Source organism: Sylvia atricapilla, chromosome 2 (assembly GCF_009819655.1).
Source record: "Sylvia atricapilla isolate bSylAtr1 chromosome 2, bSylAtr1.pri, whole genome shotgun sequence".
In the NCBI taxonomy this organism is placed as follows: domain Eukaryota; kingdom Metazoa; phylum Chordata; class Aves; order Passeriformes; family Sylviidae; genus Sylvia; species Sylvia atricapilla.
The window spans coordinates 95611175-95630522 of NC_089141.1; the positions used below are offsets into that span (position 1 = coordinate 95611175).

Below are 19348 nucleotides of genomic sequence, written 5' to 3' on the forward strand. Positions count from 1 at the left end.
AAATGCCATATGTGGTACTTTTAGGAAAAATACAGGATGAGTGTAACACATTTTCAAGTGTGTTGGAAGACAAGGAGAAAAAGCTGTTTTGAAAGATTAAATGAGAAACTCTTGTCTTGAACTTCTAATATTAGCTGACGTTGTAGACTTTTCTGGGTGCAAAGCCTTTGTTTACTGTTTTACCTCGCAGTTTGTTTTGAATAGGATGTATGTGAAGTCATGGTATGCATATTCTTTTGGCAGTTATCTACACATCACTTTGTCCCAAAACTTGAAAAGAATGGTCTCTTGAATATGTATTTTTCCAACCTTTTTTTTTCTATACTCAGGCCAGTTGCATTTACTTTTTCCTCCCATTGTTTGTCAGTTTCTGCTTAATTTCTCTAGAAACGGTTTCTGGTAACTTTTAACATATGTTTTCTTTTTTATTAATGTAATTGAATAATACTTGTTGGTGAAAATAGTTTCCTGAAAATAATTTCAGTAAAATTTAATTGAATATACTCCAAGTATAGTAAATTTTTTGAGGATTGGGGCTTAAAATAATTTAAGACATCAGATTAACTGAATTTTCACCTACAGTAGTGCTAGGCTTGTTTGTGCATATAGGCATGATGGATGTGTGTTTCTAGTGTCATTAAACTTCAATTTACACGTAGGGGAACATTACCTATAGCCTTTTCTAAAACGTTGGTTTTTTCTGAAATAAAAAATCCCTTTAGCTCTTGTTGTCATGTTTTCTAGAATGATGAGAAATCACTCTTAGCGTATGAGAGATTTTCACAAAATCGTGGAATATGCTGAGTTGGAAGGGACCCACAAGGATCATCAAAGTCCAGCTCTTGGTCTCACAGAGAACTATCTCCAAGAGTCATGTCCCCAAGGGTATTGTCCAAATGCTTCTTGAAATGTGTAAGGATTCATGCTGTAGCCCTGGGGAGCCTGTTCCAGTGCCCAACCAGCCTCTAAACCTCCCCTGACATAACTTCAAGCCATTCCTTTGCGTTCTGTCACCAGTTACCACAGGGGAGAGATCAGTGCCTGCCCATTCTCTTCCCCTCGTGATGAAGCTGTAACTGCAGTGAAGTCTCCCCTCAGTCTCCTCCAGGCTGAACAGACCAAGTAACCTCAGCTGCTTTTCGTATGGCTTCTCCTCAAGGTCCTTCACCATCTTTGTTACCCTCCTTTAGATGCTCGCTAATGTCTTTCTTAGATTGCAGCACCCAAACCTGCCCCCAGCACTGGAGGTGAGGTTGCCCCAGTGCAGAGCAGAGCAGGACAATCCTCTCCTTTGCCCTGCTGGCCATGCTGGGCCTGAGGGACCCTCAGGTCCTTCTCTGCAGCGCTGCCCTCCAGGCCTCTCTTTTCTCCAGCCTGTCCATACATCCAGAGTTGCCCCATCCCAGGTACAGAATCTGGCACTTTTCCCTTGTTCACCTTCATACAGTTGGTGATTGCCTATCTCTCACAATTTGTCAAGGTGTCTCTGCTTTTGAGGGCCTCCCTGTCTTTGAGAGGGTCAACAGCTCCTCTCAGTTTTGTGTTGTCGGCAAACTTGTTTGGTGTCCCTTCCAGTCCTGCATCTATTGCGATGTAATTGCATAAATACTTCAAGATTCTAATGTTAACCTGTGCATCTTCAACTGCTTGCTTTCAGCTCAAAGACTACCAGTTAATGTAAGATTTTCTGTTTTGCTGAGACTTGTCTGAAGTGGTTTAAAGTGTTCACAAAAATGTTTCACAAAAATGCTTTCTTTATTGAAGAATGTCTAAGTTAAACTTTAGTCATTTGAAACTTGAATGGTATTTAGACAAATCAGTATTGTGTGGACAAATCACTTGTGTGTGTGTATGTGTGTACATATATGTATACGCACACTCACATATATATTTAGTTAATTCCAATATTGATAATTGGTAAAGAAAAATTATAAATTTAAGGGAGGGGAACATCTTCAGTGGTGAAGAGATAACCATTATAAATGTACAGAAACTTGAATTACCATTAGCTGTTAGAAAGTTATAGAATAATCTCTGCTATAACGTTTGGAACAATCACAGACTTCAAAATTTTGAAGAAAAATTTAGTTTAGCAAGGTCAGATTAAAGGTAACAAGATAGTTAATGCTGATGTTATCTTTCTGGGTGTAGGACACCTGAGGTTAGCAAGAGAACGTAGTAAATGGGCAGACAGTTTTCAAGAACCTTACACTTTTCTACTGCAGTAGAACAGTGATAGCCAACACATTTAATAAACTGCTAGTGAAAGAGCCAGTGTAATAGTGAGGATGTTCTAATCTTTTTTGATATAGACTTCAAGTGATCATGCAAGAGTCCTCAGGAAGCATTCAACTGCATGATAGTGTCTTGCAGCATGTAAGACCATTTTACTTCTTACTGAGATGTAAAGTTTCTTTTGGTTTCTCCTTTTGTTCTAACATGTGGAGCTTCATCAACTTGAATTTGGAGTTTTATGTCCCATTTTTGTTGCTCCTTGTCTGCTGGGGACCCTTTTCCTGTCTGCTGTGTTTTCTTCCTGCTTTGAACTCCTCCCTTGATTTTTGTTCATGTGCAAAATACTTATTGCTAAGAACTTGCTGGTAAGATCTTGACAGATGCACTTTTTCATCCTTGCTCGGGTGACTTCCATTAGGAAAGTGCAGGTGTTTCCTCCTCATCTGATAGTTGCATACAGAAGTTGTGACCAGCAATCAGAAATGAATAATTTTCTGTGTAGGCATACACTTATACACAAGCACATATACACTCTGTGCAAGAGTGTGTACATACCCCATACACAAGGGAGGCACACACTTAGTGCCTCTCCCACTGACTCTTCTACAGTGGTTTAGTGAACTGATGGGCAGGATCATGGTCAAATAAGTTAGCTGGAAATTTATATTCTCAAACCAGAGGAATGTTTGCAAAACTAATGTTACAGCTGTCAAGCATTTTGTTAGGTAGAAGTGAACATATAAATGGGTTTTAGTATATTCTGAGGACGTAGGGATCTGATAGCTGGATGCCTTGCTTATCTCCAGCAGAAGGTTTGCAAAGTTGTGATTTGCAGGATGGAATAAATAAATGGATAACTACATGCCTGGCCTTTACTAACTGGGACCTTAATTATCAATCAGATATAGCTGAAAAATGCTGCTATGCCCAGATGTTGGATAAAAGTTAAAAATGTTGATTCAGAATCAGTGAAACTAGAGCACTGCATACTTGCTTCCGTTAAAGCTGTGCTGTGTCTGGACACATGTTTGGCTTCTTACACAAGAGGAAGAATTCAGCTTGCTTCTTGAATCTTGAAATTCTCTTGAATTCTCTCAAATCTTGAAATTGTTTAGTTAAGGGTTTTGATTCTTATTAATTTCGTTTTAGGGTTTTTTAATTTTTTTTTTTTAATCTTACACATTGCAGAAGTCCTCTAGTAGATCTTGTAAATATTTAGAGATTTTTGAGTAGCACTGGCAAAAGAAAAGTTGTAATACTTTGCATGTTACTCTTTCTAGCAGAGAGCGTATTCAGTATGAAGGTGCAATTTGAAATCAGTTTGAAGTTTCAATTTGAAATCAGAAACGGTAGTCTCCAAATTTCCCCTCCTTAGCTGTCTTACCTGCCACGCATCCCTGCTGTTTTCTCTTGCAGTTTATACCCAGCTGCCATATATAATTTTGTCTATTTTCTGCTCTAGCTGTCAAGTCATCTGCTGTCCTGTCTGCTTTTCTTCAGCCAGACCCTCCAGCAATTGTCTTTGTCCCACTGCTAATCTTAGGATTTGGCTAGTGACTTTGTACAGTTGCTGGTCACTTGGGGCTATCTAAGTGTACATAAACTAAATAAGTTTTAAATCATTCATGGATAGTCCTACTTAACCCTCTGCCCATTTTTTTTCCTGTTTATCCTCTGTAAAAAAACACAATAAATTGCAGACACAAAAATAGTTTCCTTAAAAGCACTGACTTTTAACCTGGCTATGATTTTTGAGAACAGCATTTTCCTCATGTACATGAAATATTTTCAGCAATAATTCCCCATAATATTTGTGTTCTGAATTTGGATATGGATCATAGCTGGTGTTAAGAAATGGATAGCTGCTGGAAGACTTGGCTGCTTGTGTGGAACTGTTTCAGCAGTTCCTGAGCAGCCAGACAAGTTATGCGAGAGCTGCAATTGGACATAGCATTTTATGTTTCAACATACTAAGCCAGTATTTTTCAGCTGTTTTGGGGATTATGAGAAAGGGTAAAAACAAAAATATGTTTGTTGCTTGCTAGCAAAAGTTTATTGTTCCTAGAGTAGTGAAAGGTAAGCGGATGTTCTTGGGTACATTTCTTAGAGGTTTTTATAGGCAATGTAGGCTGCTATTATTTTTGTAAGTCAAAAAATCATATAGGTTCTCTCTTAGCTGTGTAGCTTTACATATGTTTTGCATCACAAAATCTAATTGCTCAGAGTTTAAAAAATGGTCTAATAGTGATCACACATTTTTCTCACACTTCAAGATGTTGATTTATTACTGTACAAGTGGCTAGCTAGTGCCATCCTGTGCCTTGTGTTTTGCACATTGATTTAGGTATGTTGGCTTGTGTTACTGTAAATTGAAGCAAATACACTGATTGGAGAGTATTAGCATGCTGTGATCAGCTTATTTGTTGAGAAAAAAAAGAAAATAATGAAACATAATAATAGTAACAACATAAATAGATGCAAAATAAAGTGCAGTCTTAGAAAGACTGAATTTCAAGTGACCTTTAGAAGAGTTGGTACTGTTATTTCCTTGCTGGAGGGTACCATGTTTTTTTTCCAAGGGAAATGTATCCCAACAATGACTCTAAACACTTTACCTTCTTTAAATCTTTATCTTGAGCACAGAATTTCACTTATGTAAGTTTCAGTCTGGCTGTCTGTATTGTGCATTTATTTCAATGAGGAGTTGAATAGATACTCAGTGAATTATTTTATTCAGAGCCTGAGGTTAAATCACATAGTAAAATATGAAAAATATCACATAGTAAAATATTAAGCTATATAAATTGGATTAAGAAAAAGGTTAAAAGAAACTTGTATCTTGAAAAGATACATATAGTTTGGTGAACTTTGTTGTACCTTTGACTTAAGCAGTCAGTATGTAATTTGCCAAACTTTATTTCAAAATCCAGTTTTATGATTTGGCTGCTTGCAGAGAGCTGAGTGGAAGGAGGACAGATGAGGAGGAGAACCATGGGGTACTCCAGAGTGCTGTAGCAGTGGATCTGGAGCTCATGGTGGCATCTACTGCGAGCAGCCAGTGCCTGACTGGCGTGTGCTGCCCCAGGGTGAGGCTGTGTGGCTCTGACCAGTGCCTGGTCCTGCCCTGTGTTGGAGGCAGTGTGTGCCTGCCGTGTCCCTGCCCTGCTTGGGGACAGTGGCTCTAGGGGAGGGCAGCCTGCTCGGCGTAATGGCACAGCTGTGGCTGCAGGCCCTCTCTGTGTCTCACAGACATGGTCTTGCTGCCCACGCCAGACCTATGGTGGTGGAAGATATCGAAGAAGTGCCTCCAGGACTGCGGTGTGACTTTTAAAAACAATATAATAACAATCCTCCCATTCTCCCCCTCAGTGTAAGCAGCTCTTCTTACTAGTGTCTGTGAAACAACAACAACAAAATAATCTTCTTTTCCTTCTCAGTTTCTTGGTTTGGTTTGTTTGGGATTTTTTTGTTGGTTTGAGGTTTTTTTGTTTCTCTGTGCACTTGGAGGGAATAAGAGCCATGGTAAAAGAGGGTTAGTTGAACTTTATAACAATGTCTGTAACTTAAATTAATGTTCAAAAGGAGGTAAATAGAAAACATTGAAAGCTTTAAAGTGTGTGCATGATTTCTCATTTTGCCTTTTATCTTTCTTGCTTTGTGACACTTTAGTAATATACTCGATGTAATACTTTCCTTGGATAAACTATTGCTAGATTTATCAGATTGCTAATTCTTTTGTGGTTACTCTTACTCGTTTTTAAATTGCATGGTGTTCTTCAGATCTCTAATATGAATTAATGCAGTTTCCTAGGAAATTAGTAATACAGTTTCTGTATTTGCATTTGTCAGACAAACCCATCTGTCTCATAAGATGACAATTCAGACTGACATCAGGTTTAATGTAATTTTTCTCCTAGTTAGTCGTGGAGGTTTATCAAATTTTATTAGACATTTTTTGACGTGACCAAAGTCAGAAACAAAATTGACAGCACTGTTGACAGCTGCTGTTCTTGCATTCTTCTCTGTCTCCTACAGACAATGACTTTTGTTCAGAACTTGGTGGTTCTTTTTCATAATTAGCCCTCGTGATTAGTGCTTTCCTCTTAATCCAGACCCACTTTGAAAGGTGGGGTGACCCTGTTTGTAATTGAGGTGTCTAGGCATTGTTTAAAGGAGGGCGACTAGTTTAAAACAGTGTTTCTACTTTGGAACACCTTTTCGATTTCCTGTTCAAGATCTTGGAAAAACAGGCTCTGTTTGTCTTTATTTAGTTCCTCCCAGAGGAAGTTTTACTCAATTAGACCTAGGGATTTCAAGCAGCCAGGGCCCTCTAATGTGGCATCAGGGCCATGGGAAGACCGAGGATCTTATCTAATATTTTCCAAAGCCTTGAGTTTTAGTGATGTGGTTCTGGTTTTGAAGGTCTATGACAATGAAGTTGCCCTGCCCTATATGTGAAAGTGTGCTTTGGAGATGTGGAGTATGTCTTTGGAGCAAAAAGCTTTTCTTTATTATTTGAAGGTTGAGGTTTTCTGTGAGGGTTTTTGGAGGGAAAGAGGGGTTGAAATTAGATTCTGTTAACAATGTATCTGAACCTGAAAGCACTTTTGAAGTAAATTATCTAAAATGGTATTTAGTCATTATCTTTTAATGTCTTTTCTTCTACCCATCCAGTCCCTGCCATGAACTGACACATTCAAGAAATACTTGGTTTGCTGCTGCATATTCAGAAAGCTGTAATAATGTGTTCTGGAATCTTTATTTAGAGATTCCTAATGGGTAAAGATAAAAGATAAATATTCAAGGAGGAAAAAAACACTTCCTTTAGTCACTTTTTTAGTTTTATTTTACAGTTTAATATCTTTATTCTAACTGTTTAGCTTGGTAATTGATACAGACAAAATATGAATAAAGGTTGGGTTTTCAGATGTGTCTGTTGGATTGCGTGCAAATACCAGACTTATATTTTTTTAATGAAAACATATAATTTGGGCAGAGTTAGAAGTGACAGATCCAAGGTGCATGATATTGTTCAGAATTTTTTCTCTGGGTTTGATATGCTGGATTTGAATTATGGTAGCTTTCTTTATGTGATTGTGTATTTGCTTCTGAAGGGTTTCAGAGTCACAAAAGATTGATTACCTAAGGACTGATTGGGTGCCTTTATCCTTTTGGAAAGGATAAAGTCAGTTAATCTGATGTTAAGGTTGATTTTTTTGATGTATGCAGAATTGGCCCCCAAGGAGAACTGTTACTTGTACCTGGCCTGTAGGTCCAGTGGCTGCAAAGAGTTAATGCTGTAAACTGGTCCCAGAGGATTTTCATCTTCAGTTGAAAGTTCAGAACCTTCTTGTTAGTGTCTGCCAGTTGTTTTGAGGGAAACAGGAGATGATCATGAGTGAGTGTGTTAGTTATTGTTTACTACCAAGATCACAGATAAATGCCTTAGTTTTTCTTTACTGTGAATAGCACAGTTTGGGACAGCCCTATTTTTGTTTAATCAAAGATGGCAGCATTTTTGTTGTGTCTTTGTCTTTATGATGCTTTGCAAAGTTTTTTGTCTTTATTTCAATACTTTGAAATGTTTGAACAGAGGTATTTGTATCTGGTACAATTCTTTATAAAAAAGTAGAAAAGATCTCTTCTATTTTATAGAACTTAAGCTAATTAAGATCAAACCCAGAGGATAAAGGAGTATTTCCAGAAGATACTTAATTTCAGACCTTGACTGCTGTAATTTGTGGCTGACCTCCAATGTCGATATCTGCATCTGTTCCATTGTGTCTTTGTTACTCTGAAAAGCCCTCTTTCCTTAACTGGCCAGAAACTAATCTTGTCCTCAAGAGTCATGCTGGTTAAACCAGAAAGGTATTTTTTCAGTTCACTTAGTCAAAGCGGTGCAAAACACAGACAGAAACTTCTAACTCTTAGTTTCGTGTCTCTGGCTGAAGGTCCAACTGCATAGGTATAAATGTGACTGAATTGAGTCAATGTGACATTATGCATTGTCTGAAGGGAATCCAATTTGGAGCAACTTTGATTGTAGTTTAAAATGAGCACCAACTTAATAATGGTCTGAATATCTGGAAAACAGCTTTTTATGTATTGGGTTTTTTTTTCCTACAAGTTTTCCTTTAAAACCATTAATTAAACTGCTCACACACACATGCTTTTATAACACTGTAATGAAAACTGGTTAGACCAGATGCATTGGTTTTCTTCAGTCTCTCTTTTCCAAAAAGTGAACATTGTCCTTGTCCTGCAAGTCTGAGTCCTGACGGGATCACAGAGAGCATTGAATTAAAGATTTTGTAGTGTGAAAACTTCGAGTATCGTGTGCAGGTTTTATTTATGAATAAAGGGTGAGGGTGTGTTTGTGTAACAGGCAAGCAAGTCTCATAGCTCACTCCAAAGAAAATCTTGTCTATAGTGCGGTAATTTAGAAGCTGATGTCTAGACTACTTTGAGAAATTGTAAACATGATGTATTCAGAAAAAGACCATGGGAGTTTAAGAAAAAAATGGTGCACTTTGTAGTTTAATATTTGACTGAATTCCAGGGGGATCAAGTGTCTTTTGGCAGTATCTGGTCTGCCTGACTGCTGGATGAATTACTGAGAGTGCATGTCAGCTCCTTAAAACATTTTCTTTCTTGAATACAGCATCTTTGGATTTGCATGGTTACATGAAGTAAACTACATATTTGACAGTAATGGAAAATTTTTACTTTAAATAGCAGTGCACAAGCCTACGTATATTTTCTTGTTAAACTGTTTATAAGAGTTATCAACCAAATAGGATCAAGCTATTATTTGACCTGAATAGCTTTATCTTTCTACTTGATCTTTCTGTGCAGAGCTGTTGCAATGCAACATTGAAACTAGTAAGGATAATTTTTTTATTCTTCTGCAGGTAATTTTGAACACTGTAATCTCAATCACTTTGAAATAGTTTCAGGAGGCACGTAAATGCAGTTTTTCTGTTTGCTGTGTGCAAAGTTATGTATTCTTTGGTGGTAGTTGAATGGTGTGCTTACTGCGCCATTGGACTAGCTAAAACGTAGCTGCAGTAGTGTTTCCATCATTTGAAGTCTTTACCACAGGATTGTTCTGGTTGGTTTTATTTTGGGGTGGGAAACGACTTCCAAGTTCAAAGACAGACTTGGTTTAGTTCAGAAAAAGTTACTGTGTTATCAGGTGAAAGGCAATTATGATTCCTAATGGTCTCTCTATTCAGCAGTGTATTTGTAAGCGTAGTCCAAATCTGGTATCAGAAAACCTTAATTGGGTATTACAACATACAAATGGAATTACAACAAGCAGCATTATGCTATAGATTATGTTCAGCGTAAGTCAGTCTCTAAATTAATGCATGTATTTAATGTTTGCAAAGATGTCATCTTTCTACATATTAAAAATGCCTCAACAAGTATGTGAGGAAGGTGTTGTATCCCATGTGTAGCTGAAATTACTTTATTAGTAGCTTTTCAGTAAATTAATTTAGAGACAGCTTTTAGAGGAAAACCTTATCCTAGCAGTTAAGTAAAGATTAAAATGAATACTTGGGTAATCAACATGATTAGACTGAGCGTAAAGGCTTTAATATTTATATAATTTATTCTTCCTAATTCTTATATACCTTGCTGTTCTAGAGCAGTGTTGATTTAGAGTCTTTTTGTATAATATGGAATGCAGTACTTCCAGTATTCCTGTCAACACTGACATGGCTGTTTCAGTTTTTTGTTACCTACTGATATGTTAAGACTTTGTCTAACAAGGGCTGTGATATTTTAAGCTGCTAGATAGTAATGCTGTTACTTATTAATTACTATTTCTTCTCTAATTGCTTCAGAATTTTTCAGAGACATTTGTTTGTCTCTCTTCTTTTTGAGGGAGAGGAAGTAATTTGGACATGTCTGGACCAAGAGAATATAATTAATAGTTGGAAATGTATAATTGAAAAGGGAAAGTTTGTTATATAGTGCTGTGTTGAATTTTATGTTATTTTTTTAAAGATAAGCAGTTGTATTATCAGAAAGAAGTTGAAACCTATAAAGCTTCTAATAGTTTCAGCAGTGGTGAATTCCAGTTTCAAATTTGTGTTCTTTGCAGTATGGGAGAAGAACTGGCAGGACTGCATGCCATTATAATTAAATTGTTATACATAGAAACTAGAGGGGAGAAGCTTGTCTTACCTGTTTGGGGAGTATCTGTCAGCATATTTAAATGGAAATTTATTTTGAAACTGTATGTTTGTAATTATCAGCACATTCCTAAGTAGCATAACTAGTTTTTGATCAACTGGCAAAGGTATCTTCAAAACATGTAAAAACAGTCATTGCATTGTAAACTCTGTACGTTTTGTATTTATTTGTGCTATTTTTATTTTTACAGGATTACAAAGCCATTGACGTTTGCTGACTGTGTTGGTGATGAGCTTCCTTTAGGATGGGAAACTGTTTACGATCAACAGATTGGAGTTTATTACATGGACCACATAAATCGTGAGTAGATTTGTGATTGTTTGGAGGAATACTAGCAAGCTTGTGTTTACTCTTGCTACTAACTTTGCTTCCAAGACCATTTATATGCTTCGTGCTACAGTGAGAAAATGTATGCAAAATGTATGCAAGTAATTTCTTGCAGAATTTCATATGGGGACATAATTGTAAAGAATTCCATTTGTAAAGAATTTTGCAAACTATGAACTATACTGTATAAAAATATTTTGGTTTCCTTGGTCATACTGTGAAGTATTAGTAATTTTGTTGTTGCTTTTTGTCATATGTCAGAAAGATTTTTGTGTTATATTCTTATATTTCCTATTTTGCAATCATCCATAGTTCACTCTTCTAGATCGAAAACCAAAATACATTCTGAGAGAAGTGTGCTGACTTTTAATCAGAAGCACTGTGAAATACAGTAATCTCATCCTTGCTTGAGCAATCCATGTTTTATGTTTTAATACAGTACAAAATGCTGTCAAAAAGACAACAGATGTCCCTTTTGGAAACTAATTTCCAACACTTTCCCTTTTGGACTATTGCTGAGCTTTGTATCATCACTGTGACACATTTGGCCGTTCTACTTAAAAAGAAATGTCTTATCTTTATAGCTTTGTACTGCTGCTGCTGTTACTGTTGTGCTGTCATTAAACTTCTTACTGCCATTGAGTGCATGTTTTCAATATTGTGGGAATTGGCAGTTGGTGGGGACTAAGAAAAGAAGAAAGAAATTATATGGGCTATCACAGCAATGGTAAATAATATAATCTGAAAAACCAACCTCAATACTATCTACCTGAAATCTAGTCAATTAAAAAGTGAAAGTGTAGAAATAAGTTTGGGCTTCCAGCCATCATTGGAATTACTTGTGTATTGTGGTTTCACAATTACTTGATTTAAAAAACCCAAACTACAGAATAATAAATGTTCCCATGGTATTGTTTGACCTATGCAGGTACTTATTTGTTATGAAATTTAACAAAGGTCATTAACTAAATCATAAACTTTAAACAACTGTTAATACATTCATCACAAGGATAGATAGACAATTCAAAGGCAATAGATACAGACTGTTAGGTAATTGTTACAAAAGCTTTGAGTTTAAAACAAGTATTAGTTTAAGGATTGCTGTCATGGTAACTTTAGTAATGTTGAAATTTAATGAAAAGTGAGGATTACCTTGGAGTACAGTAGTGGAGTGCACTTGCACCAAAGTACGTGCATGAATGCATATACTAAGAAAAAAAAAGAAGGTATTGCCAACTCTTTTAATTTTTTTTTTTTTAATTTGCAGGTGGTTTTAAAGTCTGTACAGAAAATGAGGAGAACATGAACTCCTATTTTCAATGGTGTGCTTTAAAAAAGCTAGTTAGGCCTCTGCCATAGGAATAACAGTCACCATCACATGCAAAGAAAGGGCTTCCTTTTGCTTTTCAAATCTTGTTATTAGCAGTTTTACCACAGACTTCAATTTTGAATTTACAGAAGGGATATTTATCATTGTAGGCATGTCAGATCTGGCTTGCATTTTCTTTCTGTGCAGTTGAGAAAAAGAGCAATTGAGTTCCTAAATGATCAGTGGGTAGACAGAAAGAAAAGATGAATATTAATGGGTCTGGAAAAGTAACACTAATCATATTAGGTATGAAATAAAGCTAATGTATGAACAGAGGGATAGAAGCTTCATGGGGACTGTGCTGAACTGAGTAAAAGAAATCATTCAGCAATTAACAAGGTTGCAAAATTAGTCTCTTTCATGATAACTAATTATGTGCTGCCCACAGATATTATCCTAAATGGTAATTCAGCCATCACAGTAAAATGGGTTTGTCACCCTTAGGCTAATATGGTGCTTTCATATACCAGCAAGATTTATAAGAGGGAAGACAGAGTTGATATTATAGCTGGATAATTATTATTCAGATATTAGTAGGATACTTGATCCAATTTTCAAACCATGGACAACAAAGGTACCAATCAAGACTGCATTAACTTCCTTTGTAGAAGTGAGAACTAATGAGTAGACAATCATGTACATACTGAAGTGGTGTCAAACAAGTGGCAGAGATGGTGTAGAAGCTGAAGAAATGTTTTTCTGAAATGAGTATGTCTAAACCACTTGGAAATGCAGCTTTAGGAGAAAACATTTGGATTGCCTTTTGCAGCTGACTGGGTTAAATGCTTTATGCAGCACTGGACTTCTGTGTTAATTGACAAAACAGTTAGAAGTGCCTCAGTGTCAAGAAATACTGTGAGAAAATGCAAGGGATAACTCAAAAGGAGTCTTTCTACACTTACAGTTACCAGGAACCTCTCATGCTTTGTGCACACTCTCAAGCTTTTTGCCCTTGCACCTTTTAAAAGAAAGCAGCAATACATCTGATTTTTTTCTAAGTCTCTTGCTATGTTTGTTTACCCAGGAAGCAAGAAAAAGATTTCTAGGCAATAGTTTTCCGTTTAAACTGGAAAAAAAACAAGGAACAGAAGAATCATCTGTTAATCTCAATGGTGCTTCCAACCCTGATCTCCATCTTGTTCTGTAAATTCAGTACTTTGTTGACACCCTTACTAAGCTGCTCTTGGCTGTTATCCAACCATTGCTTAAAAACCTTGGCGGTTGCCAGCCACAGAATTCCTTTCCCTCCTCCTCAGAGTCTTGGGAGCCTTTGAAGTCTCCTCTAAGCAGTTGGGCATTCCCCAGTGAGGGAATAATATATTCTCTGCATTTGTCTGGGACTGTTCTTGAGTTACTATAGTGTTTTTTTTTAATTGATTGTAAAGAAATGAAGGAAGTTAATTTTATCATACAGTGTAGTTTTAGTCTTGTTGTGTGACAAACTTGTTTAGAAATCCAGGGCAAAGTTTAATAAACAAGAAAAAAAAAGAGAGCTTCCCATGCACTAAAGAAATTTTTCTACCTTAGATGTATGCTGCTAGCTTTTCAGAAGGCTTCTGAAATAATTCTGTGAGAGATGCAGTGCCCTGAAGTATAGAATCTCAGAAGCTTAATGTGTAATAGAATGTAACACCTTAACCTGTTTAGGTGTTAAACACCCTAGGGTTGTTTATTGAGGTTGGGACTAATAATTTACCATTCAAAGACAAAAACTGAATCCTAGTAAGCCTATCTGTTTTAAAAATATTTACTAATTTCTCATTGTTTCCATGGGGGTCTAGCAGTTTTAGGAATATTAAAATTTGTACACATATCAGAGGTACTTATGGACCGATGAGGTAGCAGTGGAAATTGAAATGCCCTTGGTGAAGGGTGGGCAGCAGTCAGAACTCTGTTTCTTCTGCTTGCCCTCCATGTGGAGAGGGATTTATGGCAACTCAACAAGCCAAAGCACATCTTGTCCTTAGCTGAGGAGATAGTTTTGGGACCCTGGAGCCAGAAAGGAATTGAAGGGTTGCCTGGCAAGTGGGGGAAAATTGCAGAACTGTAGGCACTATCTCTATGCTCTTTCAATGTGAGGAGAGAAAGGTACAGCTGTTAAGAGAGAAGGTTATTTGGGAACCTAATCTGCAAATCTGTTGGAAGCACTGCACTTTGAAGAGCTTTCTGTTTTTGTTCATATACTTTTCAGATGGCTCTCAAATGGTAGAGCTGCTAGCATGACCTTGACACCATTAGAGTTCTTAATCTGTTGGGCTTAATCTTCTACAATTTTGTATTTCATCATTGGCACCAATATACTGAATTATGTGCTCAGGATTAATGCAAAACATAACTGACTTTCATCTCTTGTAAGAAACCAAGTTTGAAAAAATTGCTAGGTGCTTGGCTTCTGACTGTGCTGCAGGTTTTGCCACTGCTTTGAACATTGACATGGTGTCTGCAGCAGCTTTGTACTGGTAGAGCTTCAATCACCAGAAATTAACATTGCTTTTAAAAACAAGACTTTACATTAACATCCTCCTGTAAAACATATTTGTTCACTCACAAAAATCCACAAAATTAACCAATAATTTTTTAGGATTTTAGTGTGTATCATCCTCAAATGCCTTTGCAACTGCAAAGAGATTGTTTCGCAGTAATAGCCTTGAAAATCAATGGATATGAGAGTTTTTTTTTTTTTTACTTGTATTTGGTTTGTGTTTAAATAAAAACTGTTCTAAAACCTAGCAGGGAAAATCATCAGACTGCTCTTTCTTAAGAGAAAAAAAAAAAAAAAAAAGAGAAGTGATTTAAAAGCTTTATGGATTCAATATTAAGATGCTGACTTCTCTGTTGAATTACTTTATTCTTCTTAATTATGCAGGGGTAACCTCTGTCCTTTTAAGATGTTATACTTGCAAAGTTGTATGCAGTATCATAAGATAGTTCCAGCTATTTATAGACTTACGGGTTAAGCATTGAGATACCTTTCACTTTTCATTGTGGTTCTGGGTTTTTAGGTAATTCTTGAATTTTCAAGTTGGCTATGAAGGAAGGTTAGAGCCAAATTACTGTTTTCTTTTGGTTTGCGCTGGTTTGTAAAGAAAAGAATAACATTTAAATGCCTTTTACATTTGAAAAGGCCTTTCCTGTTCTTTCATTCTGCATCTTTCCTTCTCATCCTGGCTGGAGTGATTTTGGGCACTGTGGTGTCAGGTGTGCTGGTTAAGAATGGCTGTTAACCAAAATAACTTGGACTTGGTAGCACAAAGTGTCATATGATTTTATTTTAATGCTTTTACTTTTTTCTCCTTAGAGCTCACACAAATTGAGGACCCAAGGGAACAATGGAGAAGGGAGCAAGAACGCATGCTAAAGGAATATTTAATAGTTGCCCAGGAGGCACTCAATGCCAAGAAGGAGATTTACCAAATAAAGCAGCAGCGTTTTGAACTAGCCCAAGAAGAATATCAACAGTTGCACAAAATGTGTGAGGATGACAGCCGTTCCTATGCCAGCTGTGAGTTTATCTTTCCTTGATTTTACCCACCTGCCCTCACAAGATGTGGTGTATGAAATAGTGTGAAGTATTTCCACCACCTGATTCTTCTCTGAGTGTAGGTGTTGATTACAGCAGTGAGGTGCTATCTTTTCACTCTGCGATTTGGTGTCTTCCAATTCCTGTTATGTTTAATTACAACAGAGATTTAACATTTAATAAGGATAAATGTTAAAATGAAAAATGGGATGTAACGTTAAGCAGGCATATATCCCAACTGGTGTTCTACCCATCTTGGAGCCAGCTGTCGTGATGCTTCCTGCAAGGCAACGAGGGCTGAATGTTGCTGGATCAGCTGCCTACCTGTGATCCTCAACTCAAAGATTCTTTTCCTCTTAACATGGCGGGGAGCCATCACCTTGGGGGAAACCTTCTGTGGATCCATAGTGTGTTTAGCAAATTTATGAAGAGTTAGGGACAAGCTATTGTGTTCAAGAGTACCTATGACCAAGAACTAGGAAACAGCATTTCATTAGTTCACCTCATTCTTGAGTGCCAGCCTGTGATACTGATGTTGGTGATATGCAGCTTTGATTTCCTGCCCTTTTTGTCCTTCAGATGTCTCTGGTAGCTTGAAGTAGATGATACACTTTTCCTGAATTCTGAAGATGTTGCACCACTGTCATGGCTGTTGGTTGGTGCAGTAAGAAAACATGTCTTTGTCAAAAAGTCAACTGGAGTAGTTCAAAGAAGTAGATCTACCCAACAGCCACGTGGAAATGTAGTGGAGTTTTACTGTTTTATTTATTGGCGTTTTTCAATGGCTGTACAGTCATTGTTTTAACTGCAGGTTTGCTGTTACATGCCAAGGATTTAATAAGAATGGGAAGCTCTACTTTAGCCTTTTCTGAAAATGTTCAAGAAATCTGACTGTGGAAGGGGGCTTACAGCAGGTGTCTGGATAGAAGTAGTATTCATTCAGTGGTTTTTATTAATCCAAGGTAATTCATACATGTGCCAAAATCCTGAATAAAATAGATTTTCTAAACCTGAGGTGTCCCGAATGGTTTGGGTCAAGTACTCTGTTACTGTTGAACTGGGATTCTCATCTTTTTGTTTAGTTTATATATATTTATTCTGTGATTCCGTTTGTCACATAAGTGAACAGTTGTGACTATAGTCTTATTTCCCCCTCTCATGTTCAAGTTTCTGAAGAAGTAGCAGGATACTTTCCTATTAAGAAAGAATTTTTAAAAAAGAAACTACTTTTTAAAGTGTGTTTAACAACTGTTTAAAGACCTGGAATAGAGTAAAAAGTAGTGTCATCAGTAATTTTTGAGATTATAAAATCTAAATTGACATTTATTACAAAACTTTTCTAGGACCTTGGACTTTTTGGTTTTTATAAATTTGCGATAGTTCTGTGGGATATTTTGTTGAATTACTTCAGGTGACTATACAGAAAGAAACTTGCTGAAGATGAAAATATACTAGAAAAATAAAACCTTTCTCATATTTTTGAAGCTCTTAGAAAAACAAGTTGTTTGAAACAGGAACGAAATATGACTGAAATTGACAAAATTGGGGGTTATCTGTAATGAAAGCAAATGCTTTGTCAATTTACTTATGTTTCTTAATCTTTTGATATTTTGAGGTTTTGTAGGTATATCTGGAGTTGATAATGAGAATCTGTAAGAGCAATTACTTAAAACCATTTGCGTCTTTTGAGGTGGAAAAATAGTTTAATTTTCTACAGATGTGTTAATATATTTTATATTGGTTTAAGGTCATATGCATCTGTTTTGAGCAAATGGGGTGGGCTGATTTCTCAGATGATTTTTTAGATTTTTTTTTTAAATATCCTTTTGAGGATTACTCATGCTATCAACTCAAGATACCCAAAAGCTTCTTCTCCACATATTTTTTTCAATTTGACTCCTCCACTCCACTGTGGGGTGCTTGTTTCTCCTTTTATTGTACAGAAATATTAGGCTTGTCATTCAAGTGCAATTGCATGACCAAAGTTGGATGCCTATGTAGGGAATATCTTTGCCTCCACCACCACTTGTTTGAAGCTGTTGCATTAAAAGAACTAAAACTTCACGAAGTGTTTTCTTCCACTCTGCTTATGGGTGCTGCCATTGACTCAGTGTTGTGTGCTTATGAGTAGGAGGTGGTGTGAGCTCAGCAGTTGTGGGTTGGCAGGGAGGTACCCATGCAGCAATTTTGTGACTCAGTTGTGATCAGCACTGTTTAAAAAAAAATCAAAAATCCATAGAAAATCCTAGATTTAGAGTATTAGTCCAGGCATGACTACTCATTTTGGCAGGTTCCTGCACACTTGACATGACCTTGGAATTGCAGTGCTCTTTCGAGAGTCGAAAAGCCCAGTGCAGCCCTGGACACAGATATGGTTTTCAGTGCAGCAGCCTTCAGCTCTGCAGAAGGATGGAAGGTCTGACAGCACCCCATCCGTTCACATACCAGGCATTTTTCAGTCAGTGCTGTCTTGAATGGCTCACTCCATAAATCATGGTTCCTCTTGCCCAGTCTGTCCTTTAGGACCTTTACTGTAGGCTTTAGCTTATAATCGTTGCCTGACTGTAGATACTCTGTGTTAAGAGCTAACTTGCCAGGGTTGATTTGTATTTCAGTTCCCTACACTGTTGCTTTAGAAGGCAACTTCTCTACCTAGCTGATATAATTTTGTTCTGACAATATTTTTTTTTAAATTTAGTCCCTACCATACTGTTAATTCAGTGTACCTAGGAAGTAAGTAGTAATTGTTAATATTGCACAAATTGCTTGCATCAGTAGATGCCATCATCCTATCATAGGAGCTAGTTGCTTTTAGGAAATATGTGGTGCTGCTATATGCAGTTTTTGGTGTTGGTCAGGATGAGAAAAAAAGTTTCAGGTGAGCCAAATGGAAATCTTCAGCACAGAGGATAATTTTAGAACCTAGTGACTTGTTAGAAAAAGAATTGATGCGATGGTTTATTAAATAGTGCTACATCTTGACAATTGTATTAAAGAAGTGGGAAAAAAAGTAAAATACTGTTTTCCATCTGTTTAGCATTCTCTGGATTTTCAGCTAATACCAAGTATGACCCGTATCAGATTAAAGCAGAAATAGCCAGCCGTCGTGACAGAGTGAGTAATCTTTTTTAATTTTGTAAAAATATGAATTAGGCAAAGGGAGGGAGGGTCTGTTTTTCTTATACTTTAGCATTTGGATGAACTGATGAACTGAACTTTGCATGCATTTATAGAAATACAGTATTGACAAGTGTTTTTTATTCTAACCTATTGCTCTATATTAACTGCATTTCGGTGACTTGAGAAGTAATGCTTTTTCTGTGTTACAAGTGCAGACATTTTTGTCACAGATGTCAGAGGCAAGCTCAGCCAGGCTTTCAGAAATTGCTTTCTGTCTATATACTCCCACAAGTAGTAAATGCTCTGCAGCCAGATTCTTTCAGTTCAAACCCACTGTCTTCATACCATTTACCCATTTTCAGAGAGGTCCCGCTGGACTGTAGGTGTAGCCACTTATTTGGAAATCTCTTCACAATTCAATAGACCTATTGGCCAAATAGAATTTTTCAGCTGATTGGTCAGAGCTTTTTTATGAGGAGAGGAAAGATCAAGTATTCTGACAATGACAAGCAGTTCTATAACAAAAATGTTCCTTATTTATACATTTTTTAAAAAACTAGAGTAATGGTTTTGAT

General features: G+C 36.8%; 1 protein-coding gene across 3 annotated transcripts in view; it reads left to right on the forward strand.

Moving 5' to 3' along the window:
- The window catches only part of WWC3 (WWC family member 3), a 98522-nt gene that overhangs the window by 25716 nt on the left and 53458 nt on the right, over nucleotides 1-19348 (forward strand). For all 3 annotated transcript variants that reach the window (XM_066313856.1, XM_066313854.1, XM_066313855.1), the window contains exons 2-4: nucleotides 10628-10737; nucleotides 15432-15635; nucleotides 18691-18767. In XM_066313856.1, coding sequence (XP_066169953.1) covers nucleotides 10628-10737; nucleotides 15432-15635; nucleotides 18691-18767 — 391 coding nt within the window. The remainder of the gene's footprint in view (nucleotides 1-10627; nucleotides 10738-15431; nucleotides 15636-18690; nucleotides 18768-19348) is intronic.